The sequence below is a fragment of the Agrilus planipennis genome, unplaced genomic scaffold (assembly GCF_000699045.2).
Source record: "Agrilus planipennis isolate EAB-ADULT unplaced genomic scaffold, Apla_2.0 scaffold12, whole genome shotgun sequence".
Classification (NCBI taxonomy): Eukaryota; Metazoa; Arthropoda; class Insecta; order Coleoptera; family Buprestidae; genus Agrilus; species Agrilus planipennis.
In genome coordinates this window covers 2,622,529-2,646,972 of record NW_020439003.1, presented here as the reverse complement: position 1 = coordinate 2,646,972, position 24,444 = coordinate 2,622,529, and the positions used below count along the sequence as shown (strand labels likewise).

At 32.8% G+C, this 24,444-nt stretch overlaps 3 protein-coding genes across 11 annotated transcripts in view; 1 reads left to right on the top strand and 2 right to left on the bottom strand.

The window, feature by feature from the left end:
- Nucleotides 1-254: 254 nt before the first annotated feature.
- Nucleotides 255-23,192, bottom strand: LOC108736669 (kinesin-like protein KIF6). Of its 7 annotated transcripts, XM_018469167.1 has the most exons (13): nucleotides 12,785-12,906; nucleotides 12,238-12,335; nucleotides 11,050-11,124; nucleotides 10,287-10,329; nucleotides 10,125-10,229; nucleotides 9,965-10,071; nucleotides 8,265-8,381; nucleotides 7,828-7,959; nucleotides 5,483-5,714; nucleotides 3,918-4,079; nucleotides 3,532-3,772; nucleotides 2,107-3,300; nucleotides 255-2,043 (listed from the first exon to the last, which is right to left on the bottom strand). In XM_018469167.1, the coding sequence occupies exons 1-13, from the start codon at nucleotides 12,851-12,853 to the stop codon at nucleotides 296-298; spliced, it is 4,323 nt and encodes a 1,440-aa protein (XP_018324669.1). In that variant the 5' UTR covers nucleotides 12,854-12,906; the 3' UTR covers nucleotides 255-295. The 7 variants fall into 7 exon arrangements, with proteins under 7 accessions (XP_018324669.1, XP_018324672.1, XP_018324671.1 ...); XM_018469174.1 differs by lacking the exon at nucleotides 255-2,043 and having other exon boundaries at nucleotides 3,267-3,305; XM_018469170.1 differs by lacking the exons at nucleotides 12,238-12,335; nucleotides 12,785-12,906 and having other exon boundaries at nucleotides 10,130-10,225; nucleotides 11,050-11,096.
- Nucleotides 13,567-24,444, top strand: part of LOC108736670 (disheveled-associated activator of morphogenesis 1) — a 104,198-nt gene continuing 93,320 nt past the window's right edge. Inside the window, exon 1 of one of the 2 annotated variants that reach the window (XM_018469176.1) lies at nucleotides 13,567-13,725. In XM_018469176.1, coding sequence (XP_018324678.1) covers nucleotides 13,705-13,725 — 21 coding nt within the window. In that variant the 5' untranslated portion in view covers nucleotides 13,567-13,704. Of the gene's footprint in view, nucleotides 13,726-21,072; nucleotides 21,505-24,444 lie in introns of those variants that run through there. The other variant, XM_018469177.2, reaches the window with a different exon arrangement.
- LOC108736674 overlaps nucleotides 15,707-24,444 on the bottom strand; it is a 43,645-nt gene continuing 34,907 nt past the window's right edge. The window contains exon 4 of one of the 2 annotated variants that reach the window (XM_018469189.1): nucleotides 15,707-15,813. In XM_018469189.1, coding sequence (XP_018324691.1) covers nucleotides 15,761-15,813 — 53 coding nt within the window. In that variant the 3' untranslated portion in view covers nucleotides 15,707-15,760. The remainder of the gene's footprint in view (nucleotides 15,814-24,444) is intronic. The other variant, XM_018469188.1, reaches the window with a different exon arrangement.

Sequence of the window (24,444 nt, the reverse complement as noted above, 5' to 3'; positions counted from 1 at the left end):
TCTCTTGCTTCTACGCCCATGACTATCTATCAAATGCTATAGAAAATTATGTCATTCACAAATACAAAACTATTTCAATATTTACTATATTTTCAACTAAAAACACAATGATTAGTGCTACTGTTTTTCTATATACAATAAATTTAAATGAGATAGACGTTTATAAGGAATTTAAAATTTGAAGAGGTATAATTGAAACAGAAAATAATAACAAGCTTGATTTTTTAAATGCAAGTATATTTAGCCTGTATGTGAATAACTCTAAATTATATTTTAACAAAAACAACACAATATATTATTTACATTGAAATTTTGTTCTATAAAAATTAACGATCTCTTCGTCAACATCTCGATCGCCAGTAAGAGGAACGGTTTTTATAAATTCTATAAAACTTTTACTGTCGCTGTCTTTGAAAAAAGAAAATTTTTCAACTGTGATTTTCTCGCTACATGTTTCACTTGTTTGTTTTGGACAGTGTGTGTTACTTTCCGGACATTCAGCGTTCGTTTTATAAATTTCTTGATTAACATCATCGGCAAATTTAACTACAGACAGCTTTTTCTTGATTGGTTCGCTCAATTCCTCGCAAGAACACTTTTTATCTTCGACTTCATCATCTTTTAAAATAACTCCTTCATTAGTTGAAGATGCACTCTCTTCCTCTAAAACACCTTCTGTACCATTATCTTTTAATTTTTTCTTATTTACCTTATGGAATAAACTTCCTGCTAAGTTTTTGATTAACTTCGGGATTCGTTCTTTTTGTAATGGATGGTTTGATATGTCCGAACCTTTTTTTAAAGATTTATGAAAAAAAGTTGGGGGTATGAGTAATCCCGATATATCATCACTTTCAGGATTGATACTGACAATTTTTTGATGTACGGTTGTGGTTTTGATTTGTTTGTTGGGATCTATTTTTACATGAACGTCAAAATAAGGGACGTTTGGACGGAGCAAGTGACAATCGTCTAGGAACGATCCAACCTTATTTGTCATAAATGTATTTTGCGAATGCGATGTAATACCACTCATAACGTTTAAAAATGGAACAGAGTTGACGTGGTAATGTTTTTCATCAACGCTTTGAATACCTTGCCCAGAATAACACGGATCGTAGGTATCCTCATTGTCCGAAATATCATTATTAATTTGAAAGCTTTTACTTGACCTTCTGAGATCTATAACACTGTTAGAATTTACATTTAAATTTTCCTGGCTATAATTTTCGTGACAAAAGGAGTCCACCATATTGGGGCCGTTTTCGTGGTGGTAAATTTGATCTTCTTTAAGCGATTTTCGAATACTGTCGAGACTATTTGAATTTATAGTTATTTCTATGGGTTCCCTAAGGGATTTTCGGCTTTGTGTAAGATCATCTGGAGACAAAGACGATGCTCTTCTAGGTTCCACAGACGATTTCCTAGCGTCGCTACGACTATCTGAAATTGGAGACGTTATTTCTCTGGTTTCGCTTAATGATTTTCTAGGATTTGTAGAACTATCTAGCGATTTTCTATTGGTGGAACTATCTAAAATTGGAGGTGATATCTCTACGGGTTCTTTGGATGATTTTCTGGTATTTGTAGAGCTATCTATAGTGTAAGGCGTTATCTCTCTTGAACTTTTAAGTGGTTCCTTAACGTTCAGGAGGCTTTCTGAGTCTGAAGATAATTTTTCTCGGGATTGCCTCAACGTTTCCTTATTGTTTACACGATTTTCTGAATAACCCCGAGATGACAACTGTTTGGATTCCCTTGACGATTTCCTAACATTGGTCAAACTATCTAAAATTGGAGGTGATATCTCTATGGGTTCTTTGGATGATTTTCTACTATTTCTAGAACTATCTATAGAGTAAGCCGGTATATCTCTTGATCTTCTAAATGGTTCCTTAACGTTCAGGAGGCTTTCTGAGTCTGAAGATATTTTTTCTCGGGATTGCCTAAAAGATTCCTTATTGTTTACACGATTTTCTGAATAACCACGAGATGACAACTGTCTGGATTCCTTTGACGATTTCCTGACGTTGGTGAAACTATCTGAAATTGAAGAGGATATCTCTATGGGTTCTTTTAATGATTGTCATGCATTTGTAAAATTACCTAAAACTACAGGTGGTATTTCCCTAGATTTTTTATACGATCTTCTTTCGCTTGTTAGACTCTCCGAGTCTGCAGGGATTGTTACTCGAGATTCTTTAAAAGATCTCTTGGTGTTTTTAATATTTTCTGAAGAAGTAGGAGGAGATCTATATCTTGGTTCCCTTAATGATCTTTTGTTACTACAACAAGCTGAAACTGGATGTGATACCTCTCTAGTATCCGTAAAACTGTTTAAAACTACAGGTGGTATCATTCTGGGTCTTCTAAATGATTCCCTTGTGTTTACGACATTCTCTGACTCCGGAGGAATTACTTGAGACTTTTTAGACGAGGTTTCAGTATTCGTATGACAACTTAAAATGGGATGTGGTCTCTCTCTCACTTCCCTAATCACTTTCTGACCAGTAGGCTTATCTGCAGTTGCATAGCAGTTATCGTCAAGTGGCAATGCACCATCGTTTTTGATACATCTTGCAGACTTACTTCTCTCACAAAATTTTTTGCAATCTTTACAAAACGGCTCCTCCGAATTGTAACATTTAAGGTCACTGGAACTATTTCTTGAATAATCACAACTTGTCGATGGTCGGTGATTAGAGTAACCTACGCTTCTGTCTTCAACAGTTTGTAGTCCAATTTCTTTCACGTCATTTGTAGAAACAGTAACTGACTTACATGTCGACCCTAATGAAGTGCTTCGCTTAGATCTTGTGTCTTCTATTTGTGGGATATCTCTATCGATTATTTGAGAAGACGATTCGCAGACCCATTTCTTCAATTTACCTCCCATTACAAATTCAGCTTGTTGAAGACCATGCTCAAGATGCTCTACCTGAGCTTTGATACTCTGAAGTTGCATCAAAGATTCTCTATAAATATCTTGCTGATTCTGAAGTTCTTTCAATAGATTCTGTGTTGTATCATCTGGCAGCTGATTTGAGTCGATCCGTTTCCTAATCATGATTATATTCCTTTGACATTGTTCAATTAACGGAACAATACTTTTGGCGATGTCGTATTTTTTATGAAGATCGCCTTGGATTTTAAAAATACGGATTTCTTCTTTCGATCTACGAGGCACTGTATCCATAGTCCTGCATGTATTGGGAGGACTTTCTTCTGAATCAAGACAAGAATCTAATTCCTCTTCATTTTCAGGCGTTACTGCATTTCTTAGTAATAAGTTTAATCTCTCTATTCTTATGTTAGAAAAATATACGGAGAATTAAGTTTTTGTTTCGTCGTGTTATTATTGTCGTTTAAAGGTATATCAAATTGCATAGGAATAAAGTAGACAATAATTACACTAATTTATCGTGTCAGAATTAGTTAAAGTATTGATCTCTTAATTTTAAATAAAAGTCGTCGCGGAAAAATTAATTTTAATAATACGAAAAAGAAAAAGAAACTAATATAGAAGGATACCAATTTCCTCGTCTTTGCCTTTAATTATACCCTCATAATCGCAAAAGGCTTCGTTTTTTTCTTCTTGAGATCTTAAGTTAGCCTTCAAATGGCATATTTCGCCTTTTAATAAATTGAAACAGTGCTGAATTATCTTCATATTAGGTTCGATGTTTGGACATGATGTTTCATCTGAATCTATCAAATCGCTAACTATTTCCTTGCATTTTGAAATTTCGTCATCAGTTAACGCGGTATTGCCCTACAAACATTTCAGCTTTGATTCTCAATTACTATTAACTCTACTCTTATTTTTGGACTTAAAATAAATAAGATTTAAAATATTTGACTAGAAATATGAGAAGGTTGTAGATTTTGTAAGAAATAATAACTTTAATTACACTCACGTCATCATACGGACAGGACTGTAACTTTAAATGATTTCTCAAATTTTCAACTTCTTTTGAAAGTTCGCTTATTTCTTGATAAGGGTCAAATTCTTCATTAATATACGCATCTGTACTGACCATCGCAACCCTTTGAGAAAATTTACAGGTACTTAATGTTTCCTACAATAATATTAAAGATATCTACATTATAAGGGGCTGAAATCTTACTTCAAACATTTTCAGTATCACCCTGTCTTTACTTTAGTATAACGAATTTCTTTTAAGTACAATTTCAATCGATTTACTTGTAACTTTGAAAATATTTTTAGGTTACAAAATACCTGTCATTGTATTTTACAGCCAATAAACAAGAGAATAAATGATCATATAATTATTGTATTAGTTTAACATGTCAAATGAGATGTGTAGAGTTGGTTGTCTAAGAACACACATGAAATGATAACTTTAGTTCATTTCGAATTTATAATAATTGAACTGCTGTACATAAGTATTTTCCTAAACAAGATTAATGTCAGAAAGTTTAAGTTGGACATGCGACAGATTTCAAAGAGTGCGACCATTTATCTCTACATAAGATTCGTTAAATAAAGTGTAAAATAAGAAACAATAGAAACCATTTTGGTACAACTTTTGAAGACCATAACAACTCATTAACTAACAAAACTCAAATATAGAATGTGTACATAAAGTAATTCTTTAACATTATAGACAAAATGAATGTACAAGCCAGAAGATTTTAATTAATTTAGATTAATACCCTGCGAAGTATCTAGGAATTCAGATAAGTCAGGACGGAAGGCGTAGTAGGGATATAAAATAGAGAATAATGCAGGGTCGAGTCATCTTTATTAAAAAGAAGTCACTTGTATGCTCGCGATCGGTTAATTTAGAAATTCGAAAAAGGTTGTTATGGTGTATGTTTGGAGCACGGTGCCGTACGGGTGCGAAACATGGACAGTGGGCGCGAGGGAAAAGAAAAGTTAAAAGCGTTCGAAATGTGGTATTACAGGCGAATGATGATAGATGGATGGATATAGAAGGTTAGAAATGAAGAGGTATTAGAAAGAATAGGAGAACAGAGGACTCTATGGATGTCAATAAGATATAGGCGAGATAGGTTAGTAGGACGCCTTCTCAAGTATGAAGGGATAGTTAAATACAAATTAAAAGCAGAAATATGAGTTAAAAGTAGTAAAGGTAAACCTAGATTGTTATTATACATTATACCTCTTTAACTCCAAACCTTCAGAGTATGCCAGTAATAGTGAGTTAAATGTGTAATTTCTCTGCAAAAGGCAGAATTTCTCATATTCATTTATGTTTAAAAACGCGAACATTGGAAGTGAATGCAGACCTTACGTTGGTCATAAATTTTTGGATAACAAAACAGAGCAATATTCTTGCATAAAAAACCTACCTAATGACCACATTTATTATGTGGTAATGCACTTATTGTTATAAATAATTGGTGTAGACAACTTGTGTACATATGTATAATACGAGTGTGTCGTATAATTACCCACTTTTACGCTACCTACATTGAATTAAAATGAAATTCTTACTTCGAAATTGTAAGGACTTATGGTAACGGTGGCGAGCATGAGTGTGAAACAATTTCCGCCCAACGAGTCCTTCAATATGTTGGTCATTATGCTGTTTCGGTACGGGACGTGCGACCGTTTAGCTTCAGATAACGCCAAAATCACCTGCTCCAGGTAATAGAGAGACAGGTTAATGCTTTTAGCTTCCATTAGTGTCACGCCAGTTACGTTCGACTTGTATATGCGTTCCGATCTAAAAGTATGACGTTTGTTATGAGAAAGTAGAACCGCATAACTGTTTACCCGCCATTTCTGTAACTTTCCTGGCGTTACTTTTACGAGGGTGGATTGATAAGTTTCCGGCCTGACCAAGAAAAACAAGGTTTTTAAAATTTTTTTTTTTTTATTTCTCAACATAATCTCCTCCAAGGCTGATACATTTCTCATAGCGGTGTTCCAGTCTATTAATGCCATCTCTATAGACTGATTCGTCAAGCTCCTCAAAATAACCATTTACAGCTTCGATTACTTCTTCATTGTCCGCAAATCTCTTACCGCCAAGCCATTTTTTGAGATTAGGGAACAGAAAATAGTCACTCGGGGCTAGGTCTGGAGAGTAAGGAGGGTGCGGCATCAATTCAAACTTTAGATCGTTGATTTTAGCCGTCGCAACGATTGACGTGTGCGCTGGTGCGTTATCGTGATGAAACAAGATTTTTTTCTTCGCCAGATGAGGTCGTTTAATTTTCACCTCGTGGCTCAAACGTTGCAATAAGTCTGCGTAGTATTGACCAGTGATAGTATTACCCTTTGCAAGGTAATCAATGTATATAATACCTCTTGCATCCCAAAAAACAGTAGCCATAACCTTGTTCGCCGAAAAAATTGTTTTTGCCTTCTTTCGAGTTGGTTCCCCTGGTCCAATCCACTGTTTAGACTGTTCTTTGGTTTCAGGAGTGTAGTGGTGGACCCACGTTTCGTCAACGGTTACGAATCGACGCAAAAATTCGCTTGGATTACGCTTATACAATGACAAATTTGCGGTAGAAATGTTTTTTCGAATCAATTTTTGGTCGACTGTTAGCAAACGCGGCACCCATCTTGCACAGAGCTTTTCCATATGCAAATGTTGGTGCAAAATATGTTGCACACGTTCATATGACATCTTACAGGTCTCAGCTATCTCACGCACTTTCAATCTGCGGTCTCCCAGCACTATTTGATGAATTTTTTCGATCATATCTGGAGTTGTGACCTCAACGGGGCGTCCTGAGCGAGGCCCATCAGAGGTGCTCACACGACCCTTTTTAAACTCGGAAACCCACTGCTTAACGGTTGAATATGACGGGGAGGATGTCCCCAGTGTTGAGTCCATCTCTTTTTTAATTTCCTTCGGCGTTAACCCCTTCAAATAAAAGTATTTGATGACAGCACGATTTTCCTGCTTTTCCATTTTTACGAAAACCACAGAGGCGTCTTGTTCAGCGTGCTGTCAAACCTACACTAGCAAGGAGATCGGGCTGAAACTATAGCTACAAGCTATCCAAGGATGGTACTATAGAATGTCACCTCAAGGTAGGCCTAGTGGCGTCATCTCTTGGTTAGGCCGGAAACTTATCAATCCACCCTCGTATAGGGTTTAAGTCACACAAATTGCATAACATACTAATACACTAATAGGACAAAAAAAACAAATATCGCAATTACAACTTCCATGTACTTGTTCTACTTGGTTAATTTTATTATATCTAATAACAAAACGTATATAAAGAAATCATCAAGGTATCATTTTTTGCCAAATATGTTCGAGCTCCCTTCCATTTCACTCGGCCCAATATAGGACATTCTCAGAGGAAAAATGCAAGAAATATTATGTAAACTTAAAATAACTTCATTTATTCAATATCTTTAGTATCTATTAAATGAATGAATGAAACCGATTAATAATAAAATGAGAACAAATACGGATACCTTAAACAAAATAAAATTCAATGGTAACATTCTAAATTTTAGGTAGCTTATTATTAACCAAAGCATCGCAATAATTTTCCGTCAATCTTTCTGGAGGTTTTGCTTCAGTTGAAGGGTTTTTCTAACAGAATATCAAATATGATGGTTTGTTTAGAGAACTTTCAAAAAGAAACAATACATTTGGTATTTATTACGTTGTGATTAATGTCGAAAATGAGATTAGATGGGCCAACCGAAATGCAAAGAAGTACAATAACAAAAATCCTTCACAAACAAGAGAATATATATGTATATTGTTCTGATCGAGAATTTATAATTTACGAAAATATATTACATTAAAAGCGATGGTCAAAAATAATATAATCAATGTCTTAAAGATAAAAGTGAGAACATACCCTGCTAAATCTACCAGATTTAATTTCGATCTTCTGATCTTTCCCGTGCCTCCAACCCAAAAAGATAAGTAAATAGTAAAAATACAATGAGAACGGGAAGAAAAATCATTTGAGGGAGTCTCTGCAATTGTCCTAAAAATAGTTATAAATGATAATTTCCTAAAATTGCTAAATTATAAATTGGCATTTGCTTCGTAAATTTCTGCCAAAAAGCAAGCTTCTTTTTTATCGAATTTTTTCGGCTGCCTAGATTACTTTTTGCAGTATTTTTTATGTATAATTTAATTTGCTGTTAATTAAAAATATACATGAAAGTTAAGTTACATTAAAACACATAAAATGAATCCCAATAAGTTACTACTGTGTTTACTAATCATTTGTGCCTCAAATTACATCTAATGATCTTCAGAAACTTAATACCTGTTATGCCATTTTACCTGTTAGTATCCCCTAGGAATAGAAGCCTCATTGCTTCTTTTACACTCGATACATTATGAACACTCAGGTTTCTCAAGTGAATTTCTCCTTTACTGTCCTCTAAAAGTACTATTTTTCTGTAAATTAATGTTAAAATAAAAGTTTCGAAACTGAGCTATGGACTGAATGAAGTTATTTCTTATTTTGGATCGTTCAAGTAATCTTTCAAGGGAAGAAATAAGCATTTCTTCTTTTTTTGTTGAAAAAGTTGGACAGGCGGTTGAAAAACACCCCACAGGATACTGGGGGTAGCTTCGAAGGGAGTTTTTGAAATAGAATAACTCAGCTGTTTCCTAATTTACTAAAATTTTTATTACGAAAAACGAAAGCGTAGATGTAACCATTCAGTTATTAAAAAAAGAATCATCAAATGAGCCCAGAATAATGATGGGCTATGAGGGTCATTTTCATTTCAGTGGTTTTGTTAACAAATGAAGTGCAGATATTGGGAGGTAGAAAATACCCATGAATTGCGTCAAAGCTCACTTCACAGTCAGAAAGTTACCGTTTGATGTACTACAAGCTGGGCACAAAAAGGGTAACAATATCTTTAACCTCCGAGCGGTTTATTTCAATGTTGATCCCAAAGAAAAAATTAATTAATTAAACACAATAAGCAGTTGAAGTTGTTTTTTTTCCAGATTTTCACCCTTCATTGTTAAATAGTTATATCTAAGCTTTTATTTTTCGAAATAAAACTTTTTGTAAGTTAAAAGACATCAAGAGTTATCCTTACATCGAAAATGCCGGTCCATTATACTTCACCTTGTGCAAGTCTTTAAACACTAAGCAATTAAAATTATTAATAAAGTTATTCTGCATCAGTTGTAGTAGAACAAACAGAATAGCTCAAAATCCCAACGCCAAAACACGACACTGTAGTTGTCCGAAGCACTGGAGTTCACTTCAGTCCATGAAGAAGGTAACTTTGTTACCGAAAAGTGCTTCGGACAGCTACAGTGTCGTGTTTTGGTGTTGGGGTTTTGAGATATTCTGTTTGTTCTACAACAACCGCCAAAGTTTTTCCAATCTTCATATTTAATTAGTTATAGTATTATAAATTGTATATGTTAGATATCGAAGTATATTTTAAAAATATCACTCATGTCTTATCTGCGAAATGCAATTACCGTACTTCAGCTAACTCTAGGAATGAAGGGACTAGGACTAGAATGACTAAAAATGGATTATCCTTGAATGACACTAACGCAAGTTTAAAATATTTACTTTTAGACTAAAATATGTTGTTGAAATGTTTTAAGCAATATGATTTTATCTGAATTCAAATTTTTCATTAAACACGATATAAAATAGTTTTTATCAATTGTTGTGAAAAGTAATCAATTTTCCGAGAAATTTGCAGCATTTGATCTCAGGAAAAATTATCGTGCAATCTAAACATTTTGGATGTATCATTTAATGTACTGCTCTAGAACTCTAGACCCTAGACAATTTGTATTTGAAGTAAAATAACACGAAATCTATACTCTTTTTTAATATTGATTGTGTGGGTTCATTAAGAATTCATTTTTGCAAAAAAAGTTAATGTAAGACATCAAAATAATTGCTTATTTATACACCTGCTTTTGGGGAATTGTGAATATTGAAGTTAATTTAAAGAATTGATAATTGAATACTCAAAAAAATCGAAAGAGCTTACGGTAACTGCTCAAAACAGTAAGCTTGATGTTTCGAATCTAGCAAATCATATCCGACTTCGTTATATATTTCCATGTACGATATCCCGACGCAACATTTCTCGCAACACTAAATATTGGAAAATTAGGATTTATTTATCTCCCGAAAATCCAAAAATATACTTTACTTGTGAACCTGAAAACTTGCTCTATGCTTCGAGGTATGATTCCTCTCTCGCTGTAGTCCTCTGGCGAACCAGTAATAGTGTATGTCTTACCACTACCTGTCTAAAACTAGCGGTTTACATTTGCACAGTAAATTTTATACAGTTTAAGCCACGTTACCTGCCCATAAGCAAATATTGTCCCGTTGAATCCATTTAGAAAACTACAACGAAATAATTAATCGCTACAAATTGTTATTCTTTCATAAAATTGTGTCAACTGTTATTACTTACGTGTGTGAATTAATAAGGAAGAAGGGAATAAGAAATAATTAATTCATACAAAAAAAAAGAAAAGAAATGGTAAGAAGCGTTCGAAATATGCTGTTATCGGCCAATGATAAGGATACCTTAGATGAGGAGATATTACAAAGAGTATGAGAACAGACGGTTTTATGGAAGTCAATAAGAAATAGTCAAGAAAGGTTAGCAGGACACGTTCTCAGTGAAGAGCTATTAGAGACGCACTAGAAGCAGAAACAGGAGTTAAGAGGGGTAGAGATAGACCTAGATTAGATTATTGTTGACAAATAGTTAAGGATGTCGAATGTTATAGTTGTAGGATAATGCAACGATTAGTTCACGATAAGAAACACTGAAGGTTTATCATACACAACCAGCCTAAGACTTACGACACTGCGGTGATAATGACAAAAAGAGAACTTTTAGGGCTTAAATGTAATACTTGAATTAGACCAGACATGTTTTCGCACAGGTGGAACCGCGGAGAACAATCAATTTAGTAAGAAATGTATTCGTGTGCAGATTATTTTAGACCCAAACGAAATGTTTTCAAATTTTAAAGATGTCTGATAATATTGTTTTGTGAAACATCCGTGTTGCGTCTAGCTTAACCCATTTCTTTGTATTAATTTCATACATACCTATTAATAATAGGCTGTGCTATGACTCCAAATATTTGTTCCTGTTTTGCATTTATATCAAAAACATTAGAAAATCTAAAAAATAAAAAGGAATAAACACGATGTACATATTGTATACATATAGTGAAGTTCTAATTTGTAAACACTTCAGGATAAATGACTTCTACACGTATATCATATTATCAATGAAGTAAGGATAAATATCATTAAATTGTCTTTTGGATAATTTACGGGAATTACTACTTATTACGTCAATTCGTTCATAATTTTTGGCAAATTTTAATTATTATAACTATAGATATATGTATAATACCGGAAACCTTCAAAAATGGGGTACATTTATTTTAGGGCTGCACTTACACTGCAGTAATTACGGAGGTCACACTTGCAGGTTTAGCACGTACTTGCAATTTACAAATGTGCAACAATTTAGTAGCAGTTTAATGTAAGAGGATTAGGTTTCACCCTTAAACAAACTGTAATCTAAATAAAAAAAATATCTACTTGGAGATTACGACGTATAGAAGAAACGTACGTTAAATTGGAAGATAAATAGGAATATGAGCAAAATGAATCCATGTTATAAATCTAATATTTATTAACTTATTGTGCAAATTCTAACTGCAAACACTGTAAATTTTGTAAACTGCTACACTTCTTTATTAATATGTCGCAACTGTTGCAAATGGGTGCTAAACTGTAAATAAAATACTAGCTAAGTACTCCATTAAATGTAGGATGATGTTTTCATCAATATTTTCTTCATTCTCTCAATTTTTTCTAGATACTACAAGGAGCAGTTTCCTTTTTCGTTATCTCCCAACTTTGATACATATTCTCACTTATTTGCTTATTTTAATAATACTTAACTGATGAAAATATTAAGCATATAGGTAGATAAACGGGTACCATAAATTTTAATTTCATTTTTCCTTAATTTTTTTTACGTTATGGACTCTTTCAACTACCGTAAAAACACTCGCTACAGTGTCATAACGCTTTCGTTAGTATAGGGACATTACTAGCAAAACGCCGCACTCTGATAGCTACGAACTTCAAATTACATTTTGTACATTTTTTTGAGGACACGATAACTACTTTAACCTTTAAAGGCTTATGAATATATTAAACCTCCGTAATTGTTCATTGCGACACTAATTTTTTATTAATAAAGACAACAAAACTTTCCTAAATTTACACCATCTCCCTCTTCTGCAGCAGCTTCGTGATGATTCAGGCGTTTCAAGACACAACATTTCATGACAGCTCTCTTTTTCGATAGAATACTATAGGGAAATAAATTCTATGTTAAGCATTGACTAATTTACAAATCAATTACATATTATTTCTGTAAAAACGCCGCGTTCATCAACATCGAACATAATTAAAAAAATTGTACGTGTAAAATTCCATGTACAACAATTTATGATATTTAATTTGCAGCTAGCAAGTGAAAATTTAAGTTGGCAAGAACTTATTAATTGAGTAAAACTAATTAAATGCAATTCTGGAATATAATTTTATGTAAATATTTAAATTTAACCGTTGATATGTGAAATAAATTCCATCGAACTGAAAGTAGTGGACAGTAAATAAATTTTTAAAATCAAATTGCAATAAAGCGAAGAATTGCACAGCAACATTATCTTTTCTGTGACTGATTTTAATTTTCAATTTAAACTGAAATTTCTATAAAAATCTTTAAAAGTACTGACGAAAATACTCGAACGCTTACCGCTACTTTACACTTCGGTTGTTTTCCCCCCTTGATTCTAGCACACACTTTAATTCGATTTTTGACCATTTTGACAAATGAAAAATGCCATGAACGACATTTACACTAGAAATAAAACAATGCCTACTCTTTCGTATCAATTACCAATTATTGAAACAAAAACCAATGAATGTTTTTCAATCCCTATTTTGTTCCCTTAAAATTAACAGTTCATTTTGAGATATTCAACTTTAAGGTAGGTAATTTACGAACCCTTTTGTAACTTGTGTAAAAATGTACATAATTTGGTCTCATTCAACGAATTCATCAAAACATCAAAGTACCACGATAAACTTTACGTTAAAATACTGTCGCCCCAAAGGACTACATATATGTAGAGAGTCAATAAATGTGTTAATTGAGTTCCGATGTCTGAGACTTTTCCTGAATGTTCTACATCTACAGGGTTCGAGAATGTTTTAGAATTTTCTAGAAAGGTTGAAAACGTTCCCTAATTCGACTTGTAATTTAATAAAATTGAATAGAAGATAAATATTAGGACACTGGCCTTTAATTAATCATACAATTCCAAAGTGAATGTCTATATATATATAATGAATGCAGTTTTTGTACCAGTAGGTAATTTTCCCTAATCAAAAAAAAATGCCTAGATGCGCAATTAGATTATTAGGTAAATCATGGAACAATGCAGCAATAAAATTTTATAAAAAGATGCCTTATCAGCAGTGTGTTTATAGATAAGGCTGAAAAACTTATTTGCATGGAAATTTTGGTGCAGTTACTCGGCACGCGTTTTCCTTCTCGCTGCGGAAAATTATCTGTTGTTTGGTGCGTAGGAGTGAGTGAGTCCTGTACATACGCCAAAATCGATTACGACCTGCGCATTTTAAAACAACCCTTAGAAGCTTGCGCTAAACAGGATGGACCACTTTTTCACCAAGGTTCGCAAAATTTACTTTTCATTTAAGTCATTTACAGTAAATTAGAACATGTTAGCATAGTTGGTTACTAAAAATTTTATCAATGTATAATATGCCAGTTACAATTTATAGTATGTAATTAATATATAGAGGGTTGAGGTGGAAATTTAGAAATTTTCAGGTACAAAATAGCCCTAATGAATATTCTACAGTCTCAAAATGTATCTAATGATACTTCTTCACATATTAGTTAAAAAATCAATTTGGAATTAAAAAAATTGTTTTTATCTTCACACTTCAGTTATTTAATACAAAGTAATAACAAAATCGTACAGACTCCAACACAGGAATAAACTTTAGATCATGCTGTTTCCCAGGCTCTTTGGTATTTAGGAACAATTACAACAATAAGCTAAAAATAACGAAGAAAACATTGTTTAAAAACGAAATCCAATATATATATTTTTGTTGTAGGTTTAATAATATCTATCAGTCGTATCTACTTGAGCCAATAAATGAACTTTTTTTTTCATTTCCATTATAAAATTTCGTTGTACCTACGTACTTGCCGAAAAAATCGTAAATTTTCAACACTTCAAATGTTTCATTTTCAAAGGCGTATAAATATGTCTACCTCATATTAAATTTGTTATTACTCACAATCAGTTGAATAGATATAATGCTATCAAATCCTATTATAAAAAACTGACTGCTATCCAAGAGAAATCACAGTTGCGTTATTGGAGTTTACATCATTAAGACTTGTGGAAATATGGGGTCATTTTTAATGAAAAATTCAGGTTTTCTGATGCTACCTAGCCAGAAGCTCCTATAGACCAACTTTAATGTAGTGCAGAGATTTCAAAATTTAAGATTTTATATATTTTAATAAACCTATACCCAAAACATATCCTTATGAGGGTAAAAGGCTTGCCCAAACTTTGGTGGAAATGCAGTTATCCAAAGTCCGGAACTATACGAAGGATAGAACAGGAATCACAGAGCAACGACCGGATTTAGTAAGAAAACTCTTTCGTGCAAAGTATTTAATATTTAATGTGCGGATGCGAATAATTTTATTTACTTAAATGTTTTTCAAAAACGATTTTGACAGAAGCGTGAGGTGATAGTGGGTGTTGATTGTGGATACCTTTTTTGTTCTACAATTCTTCAAAAGTGGAGAGCCTGGTGAGTCAGTTAGCCGGCTTAATTATCGTCACCTTTAAAAATTATTTCAGTGCTTTTACTAAACGGAAGCCACACAACAACGAAAGAAAGTTTTAATGCAATTAAAGGTCGATATTACCGTTGTAGTGTTTTGAACTAGAATCCGATGTCGTTTATTGGTTCTAGGATAAAAAGATTTGCTTAATTGGATGAAGACTTATCTCATTAACAAGATGACTAAATCGTACTCTATTTACATAATATGAAAGAAAGAAAAACTTTATAAATGCTAACGATCAGCAAGGATTCAACATCGTAATAAAACAGTTGTAAGAAGTTTGCTCGATTGTAAAGTTGTTTTTATTTTGATCGATGGTTGTGTTTTGTCTGGCGTTTGTATTACACTTGTTTCAGCTGTTTAAAAAAGAGAAGAAATTCAGATTAGCAGATTTCACTGACCGCAAACAAAACAACCAACGCGAAAACGAAACGAGCGACTAATTTCATTGTTTTCAAGCAATGAATGTTCTATTTTAAGAATCCTTGCATCATCTGCACTCGAATACTTAAAAGTAATTATGACTATGCCAACTTAATTCAATAAAATTATTGTCGAGAATGAAGATTACTTTGCGTTTACAATAAACTGCACCATTTGTCATGATTCCAAGTAATTTTAGTAAATGATAAATAATGGAGCCTGTGGACCATCTGCAGTTGCAATATTGCAAACTTTTATTACTGTAAACTGAACGCAACCAAACAAATCAGTTTATTAAAGTTTTCTTGAAGACAAAATCATATTTATAAACAATTCTCGGTTTAATAATACTTTTACTAGAGATCCCCGGATAACTGAGTACCCGGAAAAATCACTACGGTTAATGGTTCATGTCTTTGTTCTGGGGGTCTGTCCATTACATATACCATCCTCACTAACGTCTGAAACAATATTAAATCCCGTTTAAAAATTCGTTTAAACCAATGAAGTTTTAATTTTCGATTGGCGGATTTTTAACGAAAGGGTTGAGTTGAAATCGTGCAATAAACTAAAAATATGCAAGGTGACCAATTCATACTAATAAGTTGTCGTTAATCAAAATCGGATATAATATATCGCATTTGTTATGAGTTATGAGTAATGGATATATATCCATTAACCATTACTTTTACTGTGAATAATGTAAATAATTTACAATACTCATTAATTTCGTGATGGTTAATGTAAATAATTTACATTACTTATTACTAAAGCAAAGGATAATGCGATAATGTAATGTAAATTAATTTACATTATCCATTATTTTTGTTAGTGTTTGAAATATTTTCTATTACAAGTACATAATTTTTCGCAACGATGATTCCGAATAAAAATGAATTATGTAAAAGTAATGAGACTACTCCGCAAGGGATTTACTGCAATGTTAACTAATTGTAAAAGGTTTTTACTAAATAGTTTACCTATATAATGAAGCAATTTCAAGAAAGTATATCAGACTATTATTCTTTTGTATTGGCAATAATAAATAAACTGATTACATAAATACACAATTATTAAGCTACAGGAAAGATTAAGACAGTTCTTCTTTGCTAATTTCGTAATAAATAATATCAAACTTCTAACAACATACATAGAAACTATGAAAATCCACTACTATCAGAGTTATTATATTTCCAAAATTATTATTTTAATTTCTGTGACTTACATGCTAAATTAAAATTAAAGTTGATTACAATGTGGAAGTATGTAATTTGATGTAGGTAATAGCTTGCAGAATAGTTTTGGTCAGAAAAATGCCTTTACCACGGTAGCTTGTCGTTATTGTTAATTTTAAAAGGTTTTTAGTGTATTAAGTTTAATAAAAAAAGATTGAAAGTTCACAAACGATTATTAAAATGTGTGAAATGTTTTGAAAGTAGTGCGTGGCTATTGAACCTTTGAACAAACTTAATAAACCCAACCAATTTTCTCCAAGAAATTGATTTTTTTTAGTAGAACATGAATAAACACGTAATTCAATCATCTAAGAATGAATTTGTTATGGCAGTAATTTCGTTACTTCCTGGTTCTTTAACGAACGAAATAAACATTTGAGGAAATGATACACGTAAGCTAGAGTAGGAGCTAAAAAAAGCATAGTTGATATTCAACATGCACAGATTCTCACATAAAACAGTGACATAAAATAACAATTCGTGCATATGTACGACAGAACTATTTCCGTTGAGGGGAAATTGCGGCTCAAAATTTAAACAATGCTGGAACAGAAGGTACAATTATTCCAAAAAACAAAAGTGATCATAAGGACTTCTTTGGACTGCAGTGCTTCACAAAATAATATCTAAATAATCAAATGTTCATTAAGAAAAAGTAAACATGAAATTTTCAATACACTTGCTGCTCTACTCCTGCTAGTATATTTCGAAGTAATATCCGAATTTTAATACTTTTAAATGTTCTTTACAACTTTTTTAAATCCATTAAAACGAAGATGCAAAAGTCATGTATTTGCTATTAAGAGTGCAAAAAAGATAGCAGTGTCATGGAGTTTTTTATTAACATTTTTATGTAAATGAAGGAGCATGTGTCGCGCATGTTATGTCCAAAATTAGAAAACTAATTGCTTCACTAACATAACAACCTTTCAATTTCTCCATGTGGCAAATTTGACAGTCACGTCTAAGAAATACATTGTATCGGGTATCTGTTGGTAAATTTTATTTAAAGATAGGTACATGGGGTAAAAGTATAGCACAAATAACTAGGTCTGTGTATAATGTTATTGTTTTTCATTAATAAGTAGATGTGGATTATCCTATAAGTACGATATGACTTTTAGTTTTGTAATTTGTTAGTATTTACTGGCAACTTCAATTCTTATTGTTTATAATAAATCGTTAAACACCTCGGTCTAGATCTAGAAGAATCTCGACATAACTGAGCCCTGAATTGAATAGGGTTGGAAATTCAAGGATTCATTTGGGGTCTGGGCCTAGAAGTGTAAAGTTCAAGTTCCAAAATGTCTCTTGGCTCTTAGATCCCTAATTCTTCAGAGTCCAGAGTTAATGTTAACCATTTTATTGATATCAATTAACCATTCAATTTTTTTAGATAAGAAATAGGTAAATGTAAATTATTTTCTGTTGCTTATTCTATCTTGTTGTCTCTTAGAATCAGTACAAGGTTGTAGGGATGTAGAGACTCGCACAGTCAAACGATAAACCCTGTGTATGATTACATTATACTCGGTTAGAGTTACGTTGGGTCGCGTGTTAAATTCTTTTTTCAATTCTCGATTTGTCAAAAACAGAAATTAGATTTTATTTTAGGATTCAAACATAGGATAAACTAGTCATCTCTAACCCATACAATTAGTCATATTCCCTTAATAAAGAGGTAATTATTTTGACATTATAGGCAGTTCAATTTTGTATAGTGTCTATATTTTTATTTCCCAATCAGTTTATTACAATAATCGTATAGATTGCAGCTGATTAACTCTGTATATGAAGTTATAAAACACTCTGTAGATACATACATACGTCTAAAGATCTGTCAACTAATAAAAAGGACTTGAATGCAGCCTTAACGACTTTATTCTTAATTACGCTTCTTATAAAACGATAATAGATAAGCTCGCAATAAAGAAATCTCCAACATAAAGCGAGGAGGGCACGGTAATAAAGAGTATCCGTAATGGGTATAACATGTACTATATTTACTTAGCAGTAAACTATTAACTTCACTAACTCAAAGCGTTTAATTTTTCTATTGCGATGATCATTGGAGTCAAGCTGTTCAGAAACGAACAATGTTCTTTAACAAAGGATCTCCTGGATGCATACGTATTTACATAAGTTGATTTTATTAACAATTTAGGCGTTAAATGTAATTTATAATACAATTCTATTCTTTTTATTACCTTTAAACGATGCTACACGGGGCTATTCAAGTAGAGGCCAGGTAAAAACATGAAATGAGTGGTATATGCTATATGGTAGGGTGCTACTTTCATGTAAATTTTATTAATTATCTTGAAGTAAAAAAAATTATTACTGTCGGTTTAATGTGGTGGTCAGTATTCCATAAAATTGGTTTAATTAGATCCTATTGAAAACGAGTGATAAATAGTTTATTATAACATTAACTTTTTAAAGAGTAACATATTTAAAAAGATGGAATTGTTTGATAAAAAGTTTTATATTTCCTAAAAATCAGTAGGTGACATGATTACATCCAAGCTTTTACTGTCAAAATTTAATTGCGTGGTTCACATTGTCAGGGGTGCAAAAAAGCACATAGGGTAGCTTTTATCCAGAAAAACTATTGTTCTCGAGGGACAAAAAAAAATTAGTTTTATGTGGTAGATTTCACGCCTTAACTACTCAATCGATCATTATGAACTTTCGTAGACACATTTTCAGGGGTACAGAAAAGGGCATAGGGTACCTTTTATCTAGAAAAAAAATTTTGTTCCCGGGGGATAGAAAAAAAAAATTGATTAATGTGGTGGATTTCACACCTTAACTACTCAATCGATCATTATGAACTTTCGTAGACACATTTTCAGGGGTACAGAAAAGGGCATAGGGTACCTTTTATCCAGAAAAAAAATTCTGTTCCCGGGGGATAGAAAAAAAAATTGATTAATGTGGTGGATTTCACACCTTAACTACTCAATCGATCATCATAAAATTTCGTATTTCAACATTGTCAGGGGTTCAGAAAAGGACATGTGATCGTCGATGATCATTGACGCGCATTTAGAACATCAACGCGAGCAAAGCCGCGGCTAAAATGTAGTATTTAAATATCATAACAAATTGTTTTTTTTGTATAATCGAACTTTAAAGCAATTACAAGGCTAGTTTAATTTAACGTTATCGTTGTCGTACATTTTTTGTAAAACGGACAGTATATCTATTACCTTGTACTCTTTTTTCTGTTGGATTACATGATAACAGTCACATTCCCGTAATACTACATTTAATTTTAAAATGAAACCATCACGAAAATATTATTTCTAGATATTTGTTGTTCATTATAATCTGTAAGATTCACCCTAGAATAGCTGTTTAAAAAAAAATCAGTTCATTAGCTGTTGAGCCAAATTTACCATTCTTGAAAGGCAGATGGGTATACGAAAATAGACTACCCTTTTTTTAAACAGGTGTTATAATTCCCAAGTAAATATACAAAGGATTTAAAAATAGAATTATTACTTTCCTTTAGGATCCGAAATGGTAAGATCATTGCTGAGATAAAATTTAGGTATTGATCAATAAAATAAAAGTATGCGCCCCTGGATAACTTGCATTTACCAACACCTACAATTTTATTTTTAAAGCTAATTTCATAATATTCCAAGATGCTCAACCTTGGATCATTTTCAGAGCCTGTCTATCATAATTTTGGGGACGCACTCTAAACATCATCCACTGTCACTGAAAACGAAAATGAATGAAATGTTCGGTTTTGTTTTACATTTTCAAAAGAAAAAACAAGAAATTATCATAGCCGCTAATGTCTCCAGCCATCCTGGGGTCATGCAATGAAGTTGCTCGTCCGTTCGGACGATTCTCGCCCAACCACTGAATGCATTTTAATAACTTTTCGTTGTAACGTTAATTATTCCTTCCTATGTTTCGACACTGCAATTGCAAAAGATGATAAGGTTCAATGATTCTTGTGGAAATAGTTTTCTCATAACTCAGACAACATATTTTGACAGAGCTCTCACCGTTGCGGAGAACAATTTGAGATGCATCGAGGAAAAGGAGTAACAGTCAACACAACTTTACAGTAAAACTGTGGGTAATAAGCTGGATACATAAACCTTAATCATTCAGTCCTGCAAAATAATTTACTTCCTTAATAACGAACCAAAAACTCTAGCTCTCAAGGGCAAAAGTGCAGTCAGGACTACTTAAAAAAAGTAATTAAATATTTGCTCATATGGGTATCTAAATGTACTCAGATTATAGCACGCACTTATTTGTTTGCTTTGTGCATAAATCCGTACTGCATTCGAAACTCTCATCAGAGTACACCTATTCAGTCCACATCCATATGTCCCGGTGGAGTTTCCCCAAGTAAATTAGGCTCGTGGTACAGGAACCAGGGGTGCGGAGGGTGCCTGTCGCCTGAAGCAGGGGCAGCACACGACTCTACATCGCAGATGTGCGTTTGTTTCGAATATACGAACACATCCACATATTTACAAATCGTATCGGACGTACATACGTATGTGTAAGTATAGTGCGGAAGGTTGTTGGTTTTCAGTTGCTCTCACGTTCGGGAAGATGTATGTATAGATCAGAGCACGAGAGAAGAACGAAGTGACACATGATGGGAATAATCGACGAAGTGATAAACCGGTTAGTTACTCACAATCAGTTGGTCAATTCTTCGCGGTCGCGGTATTATCATAATGACAATTGTCGATCATATAAAGACATCTAGGGGTCGAAATTATTTCGGAAGGATATAACACACGTGTTAGTTTTTGTGAAAATGGACTGTGCACGCAGGGTTGAACGGAATAAACTTTAGTCGTTGTACTGTTTTGAGGTGGACTTGTAAAACTCTCCTTTTTTGAATTTGATAAGGCTATTTCTCAATTCATGTTAAAGGTAATTAAAATAATGCTCGAAACAAATTATTTAACAAAAATTTATGACGTAAGTACTAAAATCAAAGCAATAAATTGCGAAAATAGGTGCCTTTATATTTGTTAAAAAAAAAATGATAATGAAAATTATCTACAAAAAAATGGCACCTACTTACTTAAAAAACTAAAAATATATATAGTTATTGGATAACTTTATTAACCAATCTATTCAATTCAACTCAATCAAGGAACTCGTATTAAGAATCACATTTTTCCTAAGGAAACAGTAATTTACTTAATTAAAATGAAGCATTCAGGAATTGTATTTAATTTGACATTACTAATAACATTCTAGTGTTAATTGAATCATCTTACTCCATTATGATTCAGATTACTGTTCATAAGTGCTACTTAATATGATTCGCAATGTCAGCAACATCAGACCATCAAGTTATAAGTACCTACACTCTCTCTGTAAAATAATTTTATTTAACTTTCAAATCGCCACGTCTATCACGTTTCTATTTTTGTGTAATTTATCGTATTTTTTGTACGTGTTTTTTTTAAATTTTTTTAATTTAGCTTGGATATTTAAATCAGTTTTTGCTTAACTTAAATTGTAGCAAAATTTCCTGGGAAATAATGAACTGATAGATGTTAAAATTACTCATTGACTTTAAAAATGTCACATTTTCACGTGCGCTCATAAAATAAATGCATTATATGTTGCAGGAGTCAGCTCGCGTAGCACATTGCAAAAACAAACATAAAGCTAATATTGCAACGCGATACGTGAATTGTTAAGGAAACAAATAAAGCCATTCGAACTGTTAACGGAATATTATACGAGCCTTTACCACAATTAAAAATGAAGTTGAAGACTTTCTATACGTGTTTCGGCTAATCCTAAGACAGAATAGGAAAGTTAAAGCAATTCAATGTTTTTAAGGGCAGACTGAAACTATATACAATAGGCACAAATTACCTATCAATGGATCGCTTAAATTATCACCAGTACCTATTGGGAAGCAAATGGGCAGTTAATAAAAAATGAAAGCAAAAGTTTCTCCTGTGACGATACCTAAAGTTATAAACTATAATTACAGTGTTTCTATTCCAATCGACGACCATTTAATTAAACTGCACATGGGGCGTTTTTCTTTTAATTTGGAGCTCATTCTTTTTCCTTGGTAAGATGTGGTGGGATCCCCCTCACCCCCCATGTGAGACTTACTTGGGTAAATTGAGACACCCCAAAAAGATCAAAAAGAAAATGAATGACACTTTTGTTATCTGTATAATAATATAAATTTTATATTCTTTGGATTAAAAAGTTGTGATTTATTATTTAAATGAGATTGAATAAGATTTTACTGGATACCTCCCCCCAGTTGTTTTAAATATATAAAGCACAATAGGGGGACTCTTTAATGATACTGTATTTGAAAAAAAAAATGCGCCACATTTGGCTATATGTAGCAGATTAGTACGTACCTATATCAATAGGAATTCAGCTGAAAATCGTATGATTTTCGTGACATAATCGGATAAGCAAATTTTTATTAACACCAAATTGATATCATGAAGAGAATTTAGCAGAAGTTTAAACACAAACACAACCGACGAAAGCGCTGAAAATTTTTAAAAATGCCGAAATAACTTCTTGAAAAACTTTTTCACTACTCTATGTATACTACTATATATAGCATTCTAGGTATAACATGGCAATGAGTACTCTTAATCAACATTAACATAATACTTTCTTAGCTAACAAAGATAACTGAATTATTATCGCTATCATTTTCTGTCTGACAACGTGTTCATTATGTGTCGTCAAAACAAAGAAATACTTTATATTATATGAAAGAACACATTTACAAAATGATTGTGATGCTATGTATGAATAACTGCCGTTCTTGACCTTACTTAGATTCACTTTTCGGAGTTATCAGCGTGCGCTAGTGAATCTCCTCGACCCAAATAAATCGAGTGTAACTTCCGGCGCGATAAGAAACACTGCATTAGGGAAATCGAATAGTAAACATAGAGTTCGAAGTCAATCCGTCCGATCTAGTTTCGTGTATTTTAGATATCGTAAGGCGCGTTTGGATCATTAATAAATCACATTGAGGCAGATCTGACACGCGTCATGGAAATGTCAGTCAAAAAGAGTCAGACTAACTTGAAAGTTGTCAGAATAAAACGCAAAAAAAAAAATTAGTGATTGATATCTACTCGTAATTGAATTTCTGGCACAACGTTTTCCAAAGAATCTGAGTCTAGAAAAATTAAACTTGACATTGAAGAGATTAGTGTAATGTATAGGGTGTTTATAGTAGTAAAAAACCAATCGATATTTTTTCCTATATTCAACGTTTGATGTCACGACGGTTAGAGTTCTAAATAGGGACAACTTCTTGTAGGCTTCAAATTTTTACCACACACTCCCTTTACGGAGTTGATGATGATACCTAAAAGTATTGCTGGAGGGTCGAACCAGAATGTATCATTGGGGTTGTAGATTATTTATATATAATTTGAATGTATCCACCGCAAAATGAATGGTTCAATGGTTAGAAAACGCTAACCTGGTATACGAATAAGCACTTAATCGAATATTTGAAAGGGAGGGAATTGTTACTCACCTTAACATAACGTACCCACCCCCTAATGTAACATAACATAAAGCTACGATAAGGAATAAAGAACTGCTTTTACCCCTTCTGGTTTGAATCGTCATAAATCCTTTTAGGTATCATCATCGAGTCCATACAGGAATGTGTGGTAAAAATTTGAAGGCACTGGAAGGGTTTCCCTTTTCGGGACTCCAGCCATTTCCCAGAAAAATAGAGATACTATGAAGGGCCTTGTTAGATAAATCCTTATGGAAAATGGCTTGTGTCAAACTCTTTGAAAACATTAGATTCTGGTGGCTGCCGACGTGTAGATTAGAAGTCTCAAT

Excerpts from the sequence above, each read along its gene's own strand:
- LOC108736669 (XM_018469167.1), bottom strand. The coding sequence starts at position 12,853 with ATGGTCAAAAATCGAATTAAAGTGTGTGCTAGAATCAAGGGGGGAAAA. Across the intron at positions 8,382-9,964 it reads TACTGTTTTGAGCAGTTACC|AAAAATAGTACTTTTAGAGG; the intron begins GTAAGCTCTTTC and ends ATTAATTTACAG. Across the intron at positions 2,044-2,106 it reads AATACCACCTGTAGTTTTAG|ATAGTTTCACCAACGTCAGG; the intron begins GTAATTTTACAA and ends CTTCAATTTCAG.